This window comes from Magnolia sinica, chromosome 5 (assembly GCF_029962835.1).
Source record: "Magnolia sinica isolate HGM2019 chromosome 5, MsV1, whole genome shotgun sequence".
Lineage (NCBI taxonomy): Eukaryota > Viridiplantae > Streptophyta > Magnoliopsida > Magnoliales > Magnoliaceae > Magnolia > Magnolia sinica.
This window is the reverse complement of record NC_080577.1, coordinates 104503583-104524656: the sequence shown is the minus strand read 5'-3', so window position 1 is coordinate 104524656 and position 21074 is coordinate 104503583. Positions and strand designations below refer to the sequence as shown.

Here is a 21074-nt window from a genome sequence, read left to right as displayed (position 1 = left end):
CGAAGGCAATATTTATTTACTATCTAACTTGTTCATAAAGTCACAAACATCAATCTAGTGCAAAACTTCTACATCTCCCGGTATGTTTTCAATGAAAGAGTTCAATCTCCAACATCTCCTGTTGTGTGGTCTATTTAGGCTTTCGATCTGCCTTTTTTTAGGCTTATGCCCTAAAATGAACTGACGAAATGAATGCACGGCATAGATAAAACACATACATCATGTGAGGCCCTAGACAACAGCTAGGTGGCCGGTGTTGGGTTAACCAGTTAAACGCGTCCGTATTGGCAACGGACGTAAGAAAGCCTGCAACTCTCAGATATAAACAGGATTCCCTCTCCAAAGCCCCACCATCACCACCCTCCATTTTCATCAGCCCATCATCCATCTCTCATGGCGTCTCTTCTCTTTCACATCCTGGCCTCCATCTTTCTCTTCTCCTACGGTATCTACCATCTCCTCCTCTCCATCAAATCCCACTTTAAATCCCCTTCCCCTCCTCCTTCTAAACCATACCATCCCTTTCCCTCTTCATCTTCTTCCCATTTCCTCAAACACCTCCCTCTCTATCTCATCCTCTCTTCCATTCTCCTCTCCATTCTCTACCATTCAATTCTCTCCTCCATCTCCGATCCCCTCGCTCCCGTCCATCGCATCTCCTCCCTCCAGTCAGTCGCGTCCCTCCTTCTCTTCCTCCTCCTCTGTCTCTCCCTCCTAATATCCTCCTCCTCTTCTCCCCTCCTTCCTCTTCTCCCTTCCGATCTCATCTTCTGCCTTGCTTCCATCGCCTTCGCCGTTCAGTCGTTCGTTTCTTTCTCCTCGTCCTCCCTCAATTCCTCCATTCTCCAATCCAAATGCGACTCCGTCTCCTCCAAGATTTCCGCCGCTTCTGGCGTGCTCTGTTTCGCCCTCGCCCTTGATCCTCGCCTCTTTGTTGCGGACATTGCCCTTGCCGGCTCCCTCTGCCTTCAAGGGCTGTGGGTGCTGCAGACGGGGCTCTCGCTCTATGCTGATGGGTTCATCCCCGATGGTTGCCACCGGTTGCTGGATGTCGTGAGAGGGATCGAGGGCTCGACCAAGTGCGATCTCGAGGAGAGCCAGCTGCGGGCCATGGCGATTCTCGATCTGGTGTTCGTTTTCCATGTGGTATTTGTGGCGGTGATCGTGTTGGTGGTTTATGCGGTCATGGCGAGGGCAGCTGGGGTCAGGCGGGTGGGCTCGTATGAGGCACTGCCGACATCGTTGGTGCCGGCCATGGCAGTGGTGGGCTCAAACCATGTGCAGATGAAGGCGCTGACGAACACACAGGCATGATTGAGGTGGGCCATGTGCCTCTCCTTCTTGTTGTCATTCTTCCTTTTCTTGATGAACTATAGATAGGGACCTGATCATCAGTATTATTTATTCTACCATCCTTCCGTGATCCAAATGATTCATCTGGTGGACCCCAAATGAGGACAGAGGATGCACTTGAAATCTCCCAGATTGGAGATCCTAACCTTCCATTTATTCAATCAACTACTTGGGGGCCATGTTGTTTGAATGGTTGGATCTTCCAACGTGTGATGATTTCCGAGGCATGCCCCATTCGCAGGGGTCCATCACCTGTATGGAGTCTTCACATCAGCAAACTGTCTGACTAGCAAAGACCCTATAATTCCTCTGGGTATGGTGGAATCTTCTTTTTGTTTCTTTCCCTGAAATGATTGCTATCATGTGGAATTTTGGGGTTGTCTTTGTATACTAACAGAGTGATTTTGATGAATTGGTGGATCTCTTTGCTTGTGTTCTGCTGCTTTTTAGCTCATCTAATCATCCACGTGGAAAGTCTATTTTTCTTTTTTTCCTTTTACATTTTTGTAGATTGACACATTGAAACCCTATGTACATAATGTTTTTAAGAGGATGTGTTATAATCCTTTGGACACAAAATTTTGGTCCAAGTTGATGACCATTGGATTTCCTCTTTCTAATGTAATGCTTGCTAGCATTGATTGATGGCATAAACTTTCAAGATTATATGTAGCCCCATGTTGCTTTGATTTTTTTTTTTTTTTTTTTTGATAAGCTGCCATTATCAGTGTACTTGTTCTTGTTCCTCTTCTCTCCCACTATTTGAAGATCAAAGGGAATGCTTTGAGAATAATAGCTTGTTTGTTCATTATTATTATTTTTTTGAAAGATTTCCTCAAGAATACATGCCTTAAGAAAACCATTATTAAAATTGTATGACTTATGATTTGGAAAGTCTCATACACATACCGATACAAATCTGTGCCCCAACTCTCATACACATATCAATATTGTATGACTTGCCATAGGTGTTACGGGGGCTGCAATGACCTTTATGATCTGTATAATAATGATAATGGCAGTGGATGTTATGGTCACCGATCATGCCCAGCTTGGAGCACATACGAAGAAGATGATGACGAATAACATGGGTTGTTGCTCCCCCTTAATCACTACATGGCGGGATGCAAGATTTTCGATTGTTGGTTGTTTGTAGAATGTAACTTGAACTTTCTTCGTTCATTGAATCTTCTCTTCAAATAGGAGGTCATCAGAAAACTTGACAATCACTAAGTCGTCAACCCATCATTCATATGCAAAATCCTCTCACAACCACGTGCAACATTGCACAATAAATGAGTGAACTACACTCATAACACTTGAGAGGATACACATACAGTGGCATGTGAAGACATGTATGCAACATGTGCAACATTATGTGAGTGAATTACACCTATAACTAACAACAAAAGCCTAATAAAGAAAGAAATGATTAACGGAAAAGGAAAACTTCATTAGTAGAAATCCTCAACGTCAAGTTGGGTCGAGCATTATGTCAAACAGTTTGTGTAGTACTTTTAACCACAGATGAGAACATCAACTACACAATCACTATTTTCTACATGATTTCACATCTCATTTTACAGCCTCACAACATTAAAAAATGAAGGCACAGAGAAATTCCAGCAAACCCCCCTCACAAAAAAAAAAAAACCTAGGGTCAACGACACCCATTTCTCACAAAAAAAACATCATAACACACCTAAATCTAGACCAAATTTCACGGTTCTTGTTTATGGTGATTGCATATGACCAACCGCACTTGCTCCATGTGGAAAATTTGCCGAAAAAACCTTTAAAAAACAACACAACAAGAAAATCAAATTTTAAACTTTTTCAACTTTTTCCTATTTTTGTTGAAACACCACAAAAAACTTGTGAAAAAATTGCAAAAAAATCACTAATGTTCTTCTAAAATCATTATTTTTCAAATCTCATAATTTTCTATTCAAAAGACTGCGTGGCCGTACCCTACTGTATGGATGACATAAGCAGTGGGCCCCATAATCGTAGGCTTTAATTATGCACACAAACCGTTTTGATATCAAGTATAAGAAACTTTGAGAAGAAATCTGTAGAAGTGGTAGAGAGAGAGAGAGAGAGAGAGAGAGAGAGAGAGAGAGAGAGAGAGAGAGGCTAGGGCAATGCAATCTATTGTGTTGTGTATGTTAGTCTCTTAACCAACTAACTCACACACACATATATTTACTTAAGAGAAACGTACAATGCTCTGCAGGAGTACAAAACATATATACACACACAAACACAATTACATATATTTTCACAACCGATGACAATAGGATGATCACACACACAGTTGGAAAAGAGTTCATAAGGGGTATTAAATTTTTTATCGGAAGGGGGGATGGAATTCATTTCTACTTTCTAGATAGGGCTTGCAATGGGCTAGGCTTTCAAAATTCGGGCTTGAACCAGCCCTAGGCCTGCATGCTGCCAGGGATATTTGTGGAGGGACACTTGATTGGAAGACTCACCCTTAAGAGTCATCTTTCTAGGACTTACATGAGTTAGATGCCGACAAGGAGGTAGGAATTCAGGATTGTTACGACACGAAATGGTTAATGCTATATGGGACATTGGGTTGAGGAGAAAGAAACCTTTACATGCAGAGTTGGAGTAGTTCAGAGGTCTTCAAAGCAAGTTAAGCGAGGTACACATGCACCTATCGGTCGGAAACAAGGTGTGGAGATTGACAAAAATGGAGATTACTAGGCTAAATCCTTTATGGCAATGTTGACGCAAAGGTATCTAGAGCACACATTCTGCCAAGGTATCTAAAGCATTAACGTGGATAACCTTAGTGAATAAGGTCCTCACATTAGACAATGCAAGAAGAGGAACATGGCGTTTCCCGACGTGTGTGTGCAATGAAGAATCAATCAATCATCCATTCCCCCATTGCCTGGTGTGAGGGAGGTGTGGACCAGTGTTTTAAATAGCGTAGCTATGATGCTACGTAGCGTTAGCAAATAGTGCAAATCCCCCATAGCGTATGTAGCGTACGCTACATTTTTTCTATAAATGATAATTGTATTTTGTATTTTGTACTTAATGCTCTCAACATGTGGAATTATAATTTCTTTTCATACTTGTTACTTGTGGTTTTAATTTGACCTTATTAATTAAAGTGGTTTGCTTAGAAAGTTGTTAATGTGATAATGATTTGAATTGGTTTATATATCTGGAATGGCTTTCGATAAATTATAATTAATAATTTATTTAAACATGCTTATATTTGAAAAAATGAATAATCTTTTAGGCATATATATATATATATTTATATGTTTTTTCTAACTATTTATAAAAAAAATTCTATTTTTAAATTAAAAAATTAGGAAGTATCATGTAGCTCACACTACATGCTATAGAGTGTTGACCGCTACACAACATGCTATCTCTATTTAAAACACTGGTGTGGACTTTCATCCTCCCTCAACTTGGGGTGGAATGGATGTTTAACACCTCAATAGGGAACGTAGTGGGGGAATGGCTAGGAGGGTTTCTTTAAGGACTGGAAGAGATCCTCTTGGAATATGTGTTTTGTTGGAATTCTATGGGAGGTTGCAAAAAGAGAAAACTAGAGAATATTCAAGAATAAGACCTCTTTGCTTGAAACTATTCAAAGAAGGCTTCTTCATATGATCATCAAATGCTGATGGCGAATGACAAATTTCACAAATGTTCTAAGGAGGGAGGCCCTTTGGGGTGCTGGGAATCCTTGTAGCTTGGAGGGAGTGGACTCCTGAACCATGGATCCATTTTGAGATTGTTTGTTCATATTATATATCTAGTCTTACTTCAGGTGAGCCTAACGAGAGGGTCACCATCCAAAGCAAGCTCGTCCTTTTGTTGTATCATATTTTTATTTCATGGACGAATGCAATCGTCAATATGTATTGGAAATGTACAATGTATTATGATGGGGGGTTATATTAGCATTTTCGTGACTTCCTTTTACTTTAACTTGCTAGGTACTTGCTTTTGAACATGTGTCAAATATGTTTGATGTGGACATGCATATAATTGTGTTTGTGTGTGTATGCATGTTTTGTACTCCTGTGGAGTATTATATGTCTCTTTCAACTTAATGTTTGTGTGTGTCAACTGTCAAGAGACTAGCATACACAAAACAAGTTGCCCTAGCCTTTTTCTCCCACTCTTCTTCTTTCTTCCTTCCTCATTCCAAATCTCCTAAAACCAACGTGGTATCAGAGCATACAATAGCTGGGAGATGGTGTGCCGTAAAGGCCGTTACATAAAGGTAATGATGGCAACCGTTACACATTACGGAGTCGTAACGGCCGTAACAACTGTTATGGAAAAAAAATGACCCGTAATTGCCGTGAATGGCATGTTACATCCCCTATAAAGGCCATAATAGCCTCGTAATTGTCTATTACGGGACATATATAGGTTTTTCATACTTTTTAGTCAACATTACGTGGCAGATATAGGTTTTTCGGGGGGTTTTTCAATAAATAAAAAAATAAAAAAGAGAGACTGTAACAACCGTTATGCCCCGTATCGTAACCATTACAGCCACTGTTACCGTTACGGAATAGGCTGGTACCTAATCACAACCTATGATAGTGGGCCCCATTGCTAATGTTATATGTACGTATAGATGATGTCAACAGGATATGGCTAGATAGTCCTTTTAAAGTATAAAAATATGGGATCTGGAATATAATGATTTTAGAAGAAAAATGGTGATTTTTCTACAAATTTCGAATTAGGTTTTTTGTGGTGTTTCAATGAAAATAGAGAAAAGTTGGAAAAGTTCAGATTTCGGTTTTCTTATTGTGATGTTTTCTTGAGAGATTTTTGGGCAGATTTTCCATATGGAGCAATTGTTGTTGATCATTTGCAATCACCATAAACAAGAATTGTTGGAATTTGGATGTGCTATGATGTTTTTTTTTTTTTTTTTTTGTGAGAACTGAGTGTCATTGATCCTTTGTGTTTACGTTTTTGCTGGAATTTCTTTATTCCTCCGTATGCTGATATTATAGGGCTGTGAAATGTGATGTAAGATCATGTTGATGGTGATTGTGTAGTTGTGTTCGTTCCATGCTTAGAGGTACTATGCACACAAACTATTGGACATAATGTTTGACTCAACTTGACATGAAGGATTTTTACAAGTACTGGAACTTTCCTTTTTCGTTCATCTCATCTTCCTTTATCACTTATTTATTGTACAATGTTGCACGTGTTTGTGAGATGATTTTGCATGTGGATGATGAGTTGGTGACTTAATGGTTGTCGAGTTTGGTTATGGCCTCCTATTTGAAGAGAATATATAACAAATGAACAAATTTCAAACTACATTCTTTAGACAACCAAAAATCAAAGATCTTGGATCCTGCTATGTTGTATTTGAGGGGGAGCAACGGCCTGTGCTGATCATCATCATCTTCTTCGTATGTATTCCAAGCTGGGTATGATCAATATCTATGCTCCAGCTTGAGAGGAAGTGTGGAAATACATGTAACTGTGTTTGTTGTGTATGTATGTTTTGTACTCCTATGGAGCATTGTATGTCCCTTTCAAGTTTGCGTGCGTGTGTTAGTCAAGAGACTAACATATACAACACAAGTTGCCCTAGCCTTTTTCTTCCTTCCTCATTGTAAATCTCCTAAAACCCACTTTTGATACCTAAACCATTCAGATGATGCAACCACAATTAAGGAATGATATCGTGTGAAGAGTGGACCCTACAATCCTATTGTCTTATTTTATTTTATTTTTATTTTTTATTATTTATTTTATTTTAACATCCCTGCAATCCCGTTACCACGTATCCTACTAGAGAATTTGAAGGCTCCTTTTCCTAATCTACAATATGTTCCCTTATCTACTAATTACACTCCAAGATTTGTTAGAGATTAGATAGAGTTTGTGATTAGTTAGGAGTTTGAGTAGGATTGAGATACTATCCGCTCTCATATCTATAAATACATATAATCTGGGTTATTTCAGATAGTTAATGATTTTTTGTTTCTACGTGAGTGCATCTTTGTATTCGAGCAATGTGATGAAGGAAAATCTTAATGATTTTTTGTTTCTACGTGAGTGCATCTTCATATTCAAGCAATGTGATGACGGATAATCGTCAAGTCCTGTTGACCTACTGGCGGACTTCACATATTCAGGAGCTTTCAATAGCATGTTGCTTGAGATGCTAGCAAGGCCACATCAGCTAGCCATCCTTTGCCAAAAAAAAAAAGTATTTTTCCGCCATGCTCCCTGCTGCCAGTACATGTTGTTGCATCAACTTGAACAAATCATGTCAATTGGTATTAGAACAGGTGACAAAGAAGTCGTCCCTGTTCTCCACCATAATCCACCCACCACTTGTCAACAACAAAAAAAAAAACCACCAGTTGTTGTTGACCCATCAAACGCCCCAATCATCCTTTCATCACCATTGCTTACTACCACCAACAAAACCCGCCTTGCAACCTGTGCAATCCGGTCATTAACTCTCCAGGTTGGAAGCAAGGTATGCAATAACGGTAATGGTGGTTGCAATGGCCGGCTTAATGGCCGTTACGACTTACGATACGGGCGGTAATGGATGAAATTTTTGAAGGAAAAATGTATTGGCCTGTATCGGCTTGTTACGGGCCAGTTTTTTCAAATTGAGGGTTATAGATCCGAATTGCTTAATGGTCACCATTGTCACCGTTATGTAACAACCATTATAGTCATAACATAACATAACCCTTTTTTGATACCATTGTTGGTAAAACTCGCCTTCAAGTTTGTGTAGGAAAATATATGTAATTGTGTTTATGTGTATGTTTTTTTTCCATGTACTCTCGTGGAGCATTTTATGTTTCTCTCACGTTTATGTGTTTTAGTCTTTTGGATTAACATGCAACACTCATCTTATTGCCCCAACCTTCTCTCTCTCTCTCTCTCTCTCTCTCTCTCTCTCTTCTCTTACTCTTATCTCACCACTTTCAACTTGGTGTCAAAGTAGGTGTTTGGACCTAATCGAAATCTATGATTTTGAGGTCCACTACTTGCGTCATTTGGTCATATGAATGATGTTAAAGGGGTATGGCTAGATAGTCCTTTGAGGTAGAAAAGTACGGGTTTTGTAAGAGAATGATTTTAGAAGAATATTGATGATTTTTCCACAAATTTGGGATAAGTTTTCTTTGATATTTCAACAAAAATAGAGAAACTTGGGAAAAAAAAATAAATACAGATTTTGGTTTTCATACTATGTTGCCTTTCTGAGGAATTTTTGGGCAGATTTGTTACATGGATTAACTGCGGTTGATCATGAGTAGTATTGTTGTATGCGATCACATATACCATTTTGGGAGTATATACTGCATATGCCATAGGCACATGTGGTTTTATGGCCATTGGGCATCATGCCATGGCATATATGATGGCTTATGCGATTATAGGATGGCATTTGCAATGGCTTATGTGATCATGCAATTGCTTATGCACTTATGCCATTAAAAAATGTATTTTTTTTGGAGATGTGTGATGGCATATGCGATTATGTGATCGCATATCCGCATAATCCCCTTGGGTCACATACGATCACTTATGCTATTTGACAACAATGATCATGAGCAATCACTAAAAAGAAGAGCCATGAAATTTCGTTGAGATTTGGAGGTGTTATGATTTTTTTTTTTTTTGGAGAAATGAGTGCCATATGGTCCTTATTTTGGTTTTCTTCTTCTTCTTCTTTTTCCGAAATTTCTGTGTCTTTTGTTCTGATTTTGTGAGGTTGCAAAATGAGGTGTGGAATCATGTTGAGGATGGTGATTGTATAGCTAGTGTTCTCCTTCTATGCTTGTAGGCACTTTGCGTACAAATTGTTCCACGTGATGCTTGATCCAACTTGACAAGTGGAGCTTTCTTTTTTCGTTCATCATTTCTTCCTTTGTTAGGCCTTTGGTATTAACTGTGGGTGCAGTTCACTCACATGTTGTGTGGTGTTGCACATGCATCTTCACATGCAACTGTAGGTGTAGTCCCCCTCTCAATTGTTGCAAGTGTACCTCATTCACTTATTGTGGAGTGTTACACGTGTCTTTGAGAGTATTTTTCATGTGAATGGCGGTTTGGTGGCTTGATGATTGTCGAGTTTAGTTATGATTTTCTATTTAAAGAGAAGATTCAATGAACGACGAAAGCTCAATTTATATTCTACAGACAACCAACAATTGAGGATCTTGTATTCCACCATGTTGTGTTTGAGGAGAAGTGGCTCATGCTAGTCGCTATCATCTTCTTCATATGTGTTCCAAGCTGGGCATGATCGATATCTGTGTTCCAGCTTGAGGGTGAGTGTAGGAAAGTATCTATAATTGTGTATGTGTATGTAATTAAGGATGTTTTCCATGTACTCCTATAGAGCATTATATGTTTTGCTCAAGTTCATATATGTGTGTATGTTAGTCTTTTGGACTAACACACAACACTTCTATTGTTTTCCACTTTCTGTTGTTTGATTAGGTGTTGGCCATCAAGGTATTCCATAATGCTAATGGTGGCTGTAACAGCCACCATTGTTACCTTTACGATATGGGGTGTAACGGCCATTATGGTCCATTATGAGGCTGTTACGGCCTTTATGGGAGGCATAACGGGCCGTTACAAGGGCTGTAACAGCCTTTATGGATCATTTTTTTTTTTCCTTCTATAACGGCTGTTACGGCCTTTACGACCGTGTAATGTGCAACGGTTGCCAGCGATACCTTTACATAACGGCCTTTACGGCACACCATGTCGACCATTGAACATGATGCAGTTTTAAGTGATATTTCTTCGACTTTTAAGTTGATGATGTAATCCTCCCCATTTGATTGGTGTCGATTGCATCTCATTGTGTTGTTGAGTCTTCTACATCTTCTCAATGCAATGATCGTCGTCATCTATTCGCCGTGGTGTATCCACTGATTAATACAATTGTTCTTTTAGTTGGCCCTTGTTAGAATACACTAATCTGACCATTGAATTGCCCTTCTACTTTCTAGTCTATGGTTGTCACAAGTCACAGCCATGCATTCATATATAGAAGTGCTGGCTACTCCCAACTGTTGATTCATGATAAAATGTTTCTTTCAGTCTATCAACTTTGGATTTATCTGTGCTCACAATTTCTTCAAGCACTCGTCTTCCTTGACATCTGATTCATCGCACGTCGGATCTCCTTTGATGATGAGGTACTCAAGCCAAATCTAAGGTACATTCATCATCGGTCAAATCTTCATAAATGAAGAGATGTTCAAAATCTCCACAAAACTTAAGACATTTGAAATCTCTATAAGACTTGGACATGTTATATACTTTTCAAAAAAGGGAAAAAAAAGAAGATTTAGACATGGTGTTTGGACTGCATATGTGTTTGAGCAGGTGAGGTGATCAATGGTTCACAATCATACTGCATGCCAACGTGTTGATCTTTGAGTAATGTCTCGGTTTAGAGACTTGACTTGTCTCTTTGAAGTGTGGTCTTGAGGCATCTATTCAGTATTTAAATTTGCCATTTTAAGAAATTCAGTCTCCCCATTACAACTATCAGATATTTGATTGGCGTGCTTAGCACATTTGGCACCATGGCCACAATCTTGAACTTGTGGAGCCATCCAAGGTTTGGTGAATGGTTTAGATGGACGAGTTGATTGGATCTGGGGTTGCATGTTGACCCAAACGGCCAAACCCGATCCAGTTGACATATTTAACTAAAAGATATAAAAATATTGTAATTTTATAAATATCAACCACATATTTAGAAAATTAATTAATTAATATAAAATCAAACCTACTATAATCCAAATTACAACCATCATAATCAAGTTTAGGGTTTTTTAAACTTACAACATTTTATAATTATATAGTATATATACCTATATAGTTAGCATTTACTAAGGAGGCAAGGGGGATTATCCATCGAGTCCAACCCAACAAAAACACAAGCTCAACCTGTTTAATTTCGGGTTGACAAAACACAATCCAAATCCAACCTATATGAGAAATGGGTCAATTGACTTTGCAGATTAGGCCCAGATCAGGTTGGTTAGTCGGGTCAAGTTTTGCCACTCCTAGGCTGGATGGGTGATTGGCTAGCCATTTTGGGAAGGATTTGACCATTCTGATGTCATGAATGGCTGGGATGGGTTGAACCTTGGATGATTAAGAATTGAATGGCTCCTTTTTCTTTTTGTTTCTTTGAATAAAATGCACTGGATGCATGGTTTTGTATGGTTAGAAAAGATGGGCTGCTCGGAGTGGATGTTTCCTACATGTCTGGCTAACTGACACCAAAAGATTGGGTTTTCATACGAGAATTAGGGGTGGAGATGCTCTGGCGCCCAGAGATTGAGATGGAGATTAGAGTGGTTTAGTGATGGTGATGGGTGGTAGTAGCCTGAGTCAGCATATGAAGCTGGTGCCGACGGTTATTACAGAGGCTTAAGAAGATTGCTGATTGCAGAGCTTGAGGAAGGTGGTGGCAGGTGGCCCCATGGTTGAAGATGACGGTAGGTATGATGGTTGACTATGGGCTTTGGGTCTTTGTGTGGACCTGATGGTTTAGTATTTTGGGTGGTAAAGCTGAGGATTGCAACAACAGGTTGTATCCAGTGCTGGAGAAGTTGATGAAGACGGTTATGTGGCTCTTGTGTTTTGGATCTATGCACAGTGTGAAGCAAGTCTGAGTTTGGGGGTACTGCTTGGTCTGGATTATGGTGGGGTTGACAGGGATGCACGATCAGTCCTCAATCATGGGTTGTGTAGCCAAGGATGTTGGTCTAGGTGTTGCTGTTGATGATGCTGATCTTGGGCTGTAAGGCCAAGGACGGTGGTCCAGTTGTTGCTGTTAATGATGAGGATTGAAGCAGGATGCTGATTGAGTGCCGATTATCAGATCTGGTGGCGGTTTTTGGCATGACATTGTTGAGTCTGATAGATGGGGCATTAATTCTAATGGCTGGACTGTGTTGGGTGCTAGGTCTTTCTTTCTTTCTTTCTTGGATTATTAGAGGCTCACCATGGTGGGTATGGAAGTTGGGGGGATGCACAACTGGTCATTTGATGGTCTACTCTACTGGAGATGAATGGTGAAGAAGATGAGTTGTGAGGGAGGGTTGTGAGGTACGAGATGGGCATTGAAGAAGATGGTTTTGTTGCTGGTGCTTCCACGGGGTCACCCTTGACAGTGATGGGATGCAGCTAGATGTGATTGGTGGGTTACCAATTTGGGATGATAATATAGGTGATGGAGGAATGGACAAGATGAAGGGGTAACCTATACTGGTCACGTTCGGACGTGACTGTCACGCCCCAAATTCGGAGCCCAGGCACTACTACTTCCCAAGTCCTGAACTCAGGTCGGAGCAACTTCCTCGCCATTTACTGGACTTGGTGAACGGTTAGCGAACTTCCCGACACCAAATCCAGCTCATGGCAGAGATTTTTTTTATTTTTTATTTTTTTTCCTGTACAGTTAATCTATTTAGGCGATTACACATTTTGTATATGGTATCAACGCATATTGAAGAGACGAATCTGTTCGATATGTCACACATAATATGGTGCACCAGCTCAACAGTAATGAAGGAAACAATAGCAAACTCTAACATCTCTTGCGTGCGTCCTGAAAAAGTGTAAGTCATCTGTATGAGCAAACCAAAACTCGTGAGTCTACTTCATGGCGAGAGTAAAACAGGGCTTATCAGGGCACTCTCGTAAAGACGTCCAAAACAACCATCGACATGTTATTAACTGAGCATGTTATTATAGGTGAGCAGGTTATCAATCAAGCATGTCGTATAACTACACAAGTAATCATGAACATGACATCAATAATAGGCATGCCACTCAACAAGTGACCATGAACCATTAGAATAGCCAATCATCATGAATAAGATAATCAAATTCCATTTTCTACTATATGTCATACGATGAAAAGGAAATGACAAAGCTGGCGTGTGGAGTCGAGATGATAGTACGCGGTATCGCAAGTCGTGGGGTTCATCACAAGGGATTTCTATCCAAACCAGTCCCATACCAGATTTGGATAGCTAGACTCGATGCGGTAAACTTCTTATCTCAGGTTAGTCCCATTCATAACTGAAATTGTGGTTATTGCAAAGATACACATAATGATTCATTTGCGCACCACCAGCGAGTGAATAGTGGATGAATGAATGCATGAGTCAAATGCTGAACATCCATCATTTTCGTGAGTACATTTTCCACAACACATAATACATCTCCACCGGAACCACGAACATACCACACAGGTGTAATCCACCATCCTTCAATAAGAGCGGGACAACATCCGTCATCATCTGCTAGTACATCTCCACAACGCATAATACATCTCCATCAGAAATCACAAACATACCACACATGGGTAATCCACTATCCATACATAAGAGTGAGGTAACATTTTCAAAAAGCACAGTATTGGGTGTGTCAACCCTTACTCATCTAGCCATCGGCTTAACAATGGGGGACCCTAATTTGTTTCGCCCTACCTGACCTCAGCAGTCAAAATACCACCCACCTCAACCCGGCACACGACGGTAGGTAGGGTCGTCACATATCTTCCCTTCTCGGTCCCGGCAGTGGAAAAGACTCTTGCACCCATCATAATGTGCTCATCCCTACTGACACACGACGAAAGAGGACCCGATTGACCAATCTTAGCAGTTTCATTGGAGGATAGGCGTCTCCAATATCGGGATCTAAGCCTAGGGTGGCCATAGCGCACCCTTCTCAAAACTTTCTCCATAATATCAACACTTGGGCCATCAAGCCTCAACACAAACCACATCACCCAACTACCCATCATGTGGCTACCGTATAAAACATCCACTCGAGAAATACATCACCATGAAAGCCCATATAATTGTGTAATCACAATGGCATGTACATACTCAAACTCATCTAGACATTCATCTAGGCACAAAGAACAATATGAGGGCCCAACTACTACCATACGAACCAACACGAGGGCCCAAATACTACCACATGGACCAACACGAGGGCCTAAATCAAAACAATATTCAAAATCTCCCAACTCCTCTCGATCATGTCCAGGTATATAGAATAACATAAGGGCTCCAACTTCATGATGTGTTCATGCATGTATATAAAATGGATGCTCATTAATCAACTATGTATATCAAACTATCAAAGGCAAAATAGATCAACTTGCCATGTTATGGCACATGGATGCTAAATAGTAAACCCTTGGGTCATAGTCCATTATCCATTGGGGATGTCCATGTGCACCCATAATCCTTTCTTGATACGGGCCGGATCATGACCTTAGTACCCATAAGCAATGGGCCTTAACCTGGCCCAATTAAGATTTAATCATCAATTTATAATCTGGTCTTATGAGACCCAACCATGTACATAGGCTACACGATGTATGCCATGTCCATCACATATTGGCTACATAAAACATGCCATAAACATTGTGTGTGAGCTACACATCACACATCATCCACATATCGCAACACATCACATACCATAATCATCTAATGCTCTCATGGGCTTCACTTAACAATAGTGTTAATTGGCCAAATAGACCAACAAGCTGACAATAATCAAAACATCATTCCCTTGGCCATGAAAGTGGGCTTGCTTGACCTCTTATCAAACGGTTACTTGTAACCAGCTTACATCCCAAGTTTCGTGGGCAAGTAGGCTTTCATAAGCTCAAGACGCTAGGCCCAATACAAGAATAACCAATGTGACGCAAAGGTCCATACATTTAAGTGTCTTCAATAGCACACCGAGGCCCTATACCTGTTGTGAATACTTAAAAAATAGCCACCAAGGCTCACATAGCATGTACATGCATAAGGTGCATAGATTATTGTGGTACACAAGTTCTCGTATGCATCATCGTTATCATAAACATTATTCAACATCAAACTCATCGTTACAAGCTACATCATGCAAGGATGTGCATGGAGTACACAACATGTAAGGATTCACATTTAGCATCAATATCATGGCCATCATCCATCACTATCATACATGCCTTAGGCATTAGTTGTCTATCATGCATAAGGTTATCCTTACGTTCACCAATATCATATATTTATCAACATCCATACATCAAGTAAAACATGGTTATCATCACGACAATTAATACGTGCATTATTATCACTTGGTTATCAAGCATGGACGTCAACTAGCATGTTTTGTCATCATGCATATACATACATAATATCATCATCATCGCCATGAGGATCATTTTCATTTCATGATTAACATAAGAAATGTCATAAGTGACACAAATAATTACTCATCCATCATCAATGCATATGCCATAATTCACCATCCAGTATATCATATCTATCATTTCAACTAACAACTCACCATCATCATTATCATGTTACCATATATGTATCATCTCAACCATCACTAGGTGCGTCCTACCTAGTGTGAGTTTCACATTGACCTTGGACTACACACAAGGCATGGGGTTGTATAGGTCAAGTGTAAGTCTCACTCGGTGAACCAATAGGCCAACTCAAAGGCATACACTTCCAACCGCAACGCTTTCAATGGTGTGAATCTAATTCCACAACTAAGTGGGCCTCACACATTCTACCATTAACTAGAAATAATCACAATCTCAAACACAAGGACAACATGCTAACATCTTTCATGTCATACATCATATTGGGCCCACTAGCCAAATACACAACAAACTAAGAAAAAGCACAATTATCCAGTTTATGCATTGTAAAATAGGTCTCTCTAAGCATGTGATCCACTTGACTAGAGGTAGTATGCAAGGCACACTGCCCAGTAGGTAATGGGCCTGCCCAACGGGCTCAAGGAAGGTTACCATTGTGGGCTTCTCACTCCCCAACGATTTTTCTTAGTGTTGGGCCCGCTTGGGCCTTAGGGTTGCATCATTTAGATGGGCCCAAGGCCACCTATATCTTAAGAGAACGCTTGGACAGCTAGATCTCTCTACTAAATATTTTACAAGTACAAAACATGCTAGGTGGACTTCATCACATGAAAGGTAAGGCCCATACAAGATAGCCCATACTAGATGGCCCACTTAAGGTTCTTAGCCCAACAACACTTGGGAGTTATTTTTCAGAGTTTAGATGCTGCATTAAATGTTTTGGGAAGGTGGTAGACTACTGGCCCCATATAAATTTTATGTTAAACAGATTTTTTGTGCAATGTTGGTTTTGGGCCAGCTTCAATCCAAATTTATGATCATGTGGGACCCACATATGGTGAAAGGAAGGATCCATATGTTAGATCTATGCATGGGCTTTAAAAAGTATAAGGTGAGCCTCATTTGTTTGGTGTATATAATTTATGGTGATATCCCAAACATGGGTACTTGGAAGAAATGTGCAGGAAACACAGTGCAAAATTAGTTTTGTCCTGACTTTGAGTATGTCCCAAGATGACAAGAGACCACATTTCAGTGTGTCGTTAGGTGCCCTTGGTTGTACTATATATGTACTTCAAACATTATAAGCTGGGACCAACTGGTTGTGCACACGTAATATTTGGTATAGGGCCAAACATAGGCACTTTAATTTTCTGCACAACCATACCTGATCCATTTAGGATCCACTCCCTGATCATGTGAGGTCTGATTTAACCAAATTAAAATATTAGTTATCTTTTCACTGGTGTGGGTAAAAGGTTCCAAGTGGTGGTCTACTCATATCTCCAGCGTGTGGTCCACTACAGAGGCCCAAAGCTGGTACAAAACACAAATAATCAGACAATTTTCAGTAATGAGGCATGTCACAATTTAGGGCCCAATTTTCAAACACTTAGGGATCATTCCTGACAAAAAGGTGGGACATCCCAGCTCACTTGTATAAAAATTAAACATCACCCGTAGTGGTACCCTTAACTACAGAGTGTGAGGCCCACCACAAGGTGTCAAAGAGGCCTACATGCAATGCCGTTAGGTATTTCGAAATATTCTGACAAACAGAAAGTGCAAAAGAAAGGAAATATATAGAATAGCAAGTGGGGCCCACACACTAGCAAAGTATAGATAAGAGACACATTAATACACATGGTTGTCCAGATTAAATGAACTAATGAAGTACATAAATCAAAAGTGGTCTCAGTACCAAGTGGGTCCATAATAAGAGGATGAATGTTGTGGTCAACATACATACAACATACAAGTAGCACATGAAATGTCTTGATCAAATATCTATGATCAGATTCAATGTTGGAAAATCTGAGCCAATGGATGATTTGAGAATATATCATTCAGGTTGTTTATAGGTTTCCAACCATATAGAGCCTTGGATCCATTTGAACCACACATAGAAATTCAAGATTTGTCCTTACGCAAGTATCTGTCGGTCCGGAATTTCCTAAATTTTATCGTGAAAGAATCTGACCATTGGGACCATATATATAATTATTTGCTATCTCAAGTAAGTTAAGAACAAATATCAAATACATCTGACCGTTGCAATCACGGATATGACTCACACAAGATTGGTCATAACAAGCCCTTCAAATACATATTTCGTATAAGGCCAAGATCTCAGCCATCCAAACTCCGATTGAGGCTTATTATATACCGTTGGAAAGCTAGTTCGATTTTCTACGAATCTAACGGAACATATATTTTTAATACATTCATTAAAGGAATTAAAAAAAGGTCCGTTTTTGGCAAATCAGAATCCTGCATGCACTGCTAGACAGCAGCCAAGTAAACTTAATGCTACGGATGATTGGACCGTTGGATGGTTACGAAATTTGGCACATAGTTAGCTCATATTGTGGTTCATATTATTCCCAAGTTTCAACTCTGATCTTAGCATGATTGATTTTATGTGAATTTTACAAGTTGTTGTCCAGATATAAAAATGGGATTACATGCGAAGGGTATGGATATAATGTTCATCATGCTAGGCCATACTGACGTGGGCCACCTTGCTGACCACCATAGCCATAAATACATGCATACAAGAATTCCACACCGGTGAAGCCCACACATATCAAGAAAATAAAAAGAGGAAGAAAGAGGAGGATGAGGAAGATGGAAGGAGGGGGTGTAGACTCACCTCAATGGATGGATGGCTTGATGATGATGTGTGGTCCACTCCTTCTAAGATTGATGGTGGGCCACACCTTGGACCCACTCTCTCTCACTCTCTTGAAATTTTAGAATTTTTCTAAGTATAAGAAAAGAATAAGTGCAAGAGAGCTCCTACTCTTATATAGGGAATTGGGGGTTGAGGGGGCAAGTTTATAGGGTCTTATTGGTGCTAAAAGTGAGGTGAAAGGTGGTATATGGTATAGGTATTGGATGGATGAGGTGGATGGTGCTAAGCATGCATTGGTCAAAGTGGAAGAAATCTAGACATGCATTAGCTAATGGATGGATAACGGTTGTGAGTTGTAGGTGATGCATGGTGGATGATGAGGTGGAGCGTTGTAATTAGTTATTTAAATTGATGTGACACAAATCAATACATGCATAGGATGAGGTGGACATGGGCCATGATTAGTTTTTAAGGCATGAAGAGAGAGTTAATGATGGGTTTTGAGATAGAATCCAATTTTGTCTTATAGTGCTTATCTTATATTTGCTAGATGCTTATTTTGTCATGTAGTGATTGTCTTATCTTGTGGTAATTTCCATATTCTAAAAGTGGGCGTTAGGCCCAGATGGGCTTAACACAATAAAGGTTGCTTGTGTTACAGAATACGCAATTTGGGACGTGGATTCGATGGGTCATATCTCACTAACGGAGCATCGGATTTACGCATGTGGCGACCATAATGATGATGCGGTCCACATGATAGAAGTCTTAAGATCATGTGGAACAAATCACTTGGGTGAATTTTTTAGGTGCACTAGGGTACAGTGTATGGTCTATCAATGGTGCGAGTTGGGACACGTGTGCACACGAGCAATGTTGCAAAAGACCGGGATCCCATAGTGACTCACTGACTCTGACACCTTTGATGTGGCTAGTTCAGGTCAATGCGAGAACATGTATGCAACGAGAAAGATAATGAAAAATCAGCGAAGGAGAACTAGCTGTAGTGGCCCTGTGAGTGTCTCAAGCAATGGGTTTTTGAAAGCTCTCGTAAATGTGGAATTTGCTAGTGTCGTAGTAGGACCTCAACGATTTTCCTTTCCGGCCTATTTGGATTCATGAAATGCATGAGAAAGTAAATAATATTTCTTAGGAAACTTTATTTCCAGGAAATTGTGGGAAAAGAAATATTGTTTTCCTTGTTTGCCAAGGAAATTTTTGTAGAAATTTACGATCTATTTTCAAGTTTATTATTTGGCAAAATAATAAAATAAAAAAGTTCTTTGAAAAAGTTTTAGGTAGTCACTAGCATGTGCCAAATTAGCACACGTGACACATGTGGGATGCGTAGAGATGAACAATGGCACATGTGGCATACATGGCATATGTGGGCACTTGAAGCTAAATTGTGGCATGCATGGTACATGTGACGTGCTTGACGTTGTACGATGGCACGTGTGGCACAAGATACACTTGACACATTTGACATATGGGTGTTGAAGTTAGATGACAGCTCTTGGGAACATTGGCAACATTGGCATGTTGCATATTTGGAGGATTGAATATTGATAATGGCACGTGCACCACATTGGTGCATGCGGGGTGCTTTGCACTTGTGGGATAAAGTAAGATGAATTGTGATAAATGGAGCACAATAGCACATGTAGGACAAAAGAAGATGGATGGTGACATGTGGCACATTAACACATTGGGGGGCTTTTTACATGTGAGGCATAAGATAAGATGGATGGTGGCACATGTGGCAGAGTGGCATGTGTAGGGTACAATTGAAGATGGACAATGTCTCATTTGGCACAATATGGCACATTTGAGGCAATTGAACATGGATGATCATGGATGGTGGCATATTTGGGCTTTTACCCTTGAGAAACCCATTTTCCATGTATAGTGGGAAAGTGCATTTCTTAGGGGTGGAGGTGGGAAAATAAATTTATTTATTTTCTAATAAAAATAGAATGCAGGAAATAGTGTTTCCCACAGTTTCCCACCAAGAAAGACTAAACAAACAATGGGACGTAAGTTTCAGAGGGGTCGGTATGAGGTTGTTGGGTGTATCCGGACCCTGTCTGCCGCCATTTCTTCATTGAAAGGTTTTCAGAAGGCGTCAGCTCCTTGCATTTAAACCCACTAGGCCAAAAGAGTGGGGTTGGCTAGCTTCCCATTGTGGAAGGTGTGGCAAATGAGATTGTTTGTCTTGACCATCTGCAAAAGAGGAATATGGCTTCTGAAAATATGCTTTATCTGGTTAAAGGATGCAAAATCGTGGTTTGCTTATATTGCTGTATGGCATGTGAGGCTTTTAATCTGTCTTCTTGGTTCATGATTTCAGTGTCCCCGCAAGAATCTCATGGCCCACCTGTTCGTTGAAGGCAAAGAAGTCGGAATGGAAAAAGGATCTTTGATGGTCAAGTATCCTCAAAATCTCCAGGTTGTATTTTTATTGTGCGACTGTATGGGACATGGTTAAATGCTAGAGCTTTATTATTTAAGACATTCAAGACAAGGTGAAGAAGTCCCATATCTCAGTATGTGGAAATTGGAAGTTGATGGAAGCTCCTTGCCTGGCCACTTTGGTATTGGCATACTGAAGACATGCTTTCTGGACTGGCTTGTCATGGT

At 40.1% G+C, this 21074-nt stretch overlaps 1 protein-coding gene across 4 annotated transcripts; it reads left to right on the top strand.

Annotated features, from left to right (window-relative positions):
- Nucleotides 1–279: 279 nt before the first annotated feature.
- LOC131246528 (uncharacterized) lies at nt 280–21044 on the top strand. 4 transcript variants are annotated; one of them, XM_058246740.1, is made up of 2 exons: nt 280–1319; nt 20785–21044. In XM_058246740.1, exon 1 carries the CDS (start codon nt 394–396, stop codon nt 1312–1314), a length of 921 nt encoding a protein of 306 aa, XP_058102723.1. In that variant the 5' UTR covers nt 280–393; the 3' UTR covers nt 1315–1319; nt 20785–21044. The 4 variants fall into 4 exon arrangements, with proteins under 4 accessions (XP_058102723.1, XP_058102724.1, XP_058102725.1 ...); XM_058246741.1 differs by lacking the exon at nt 20785–21044 and adding an exon at nt 11707–12932; XM_058246742.1 differs by lacking the exon at nt 20785–21044 and adding an exon at nt 10480–10726.
- The last annotated feature ends 30 nt before the right edge of the window (nt 21045–21074 follow it).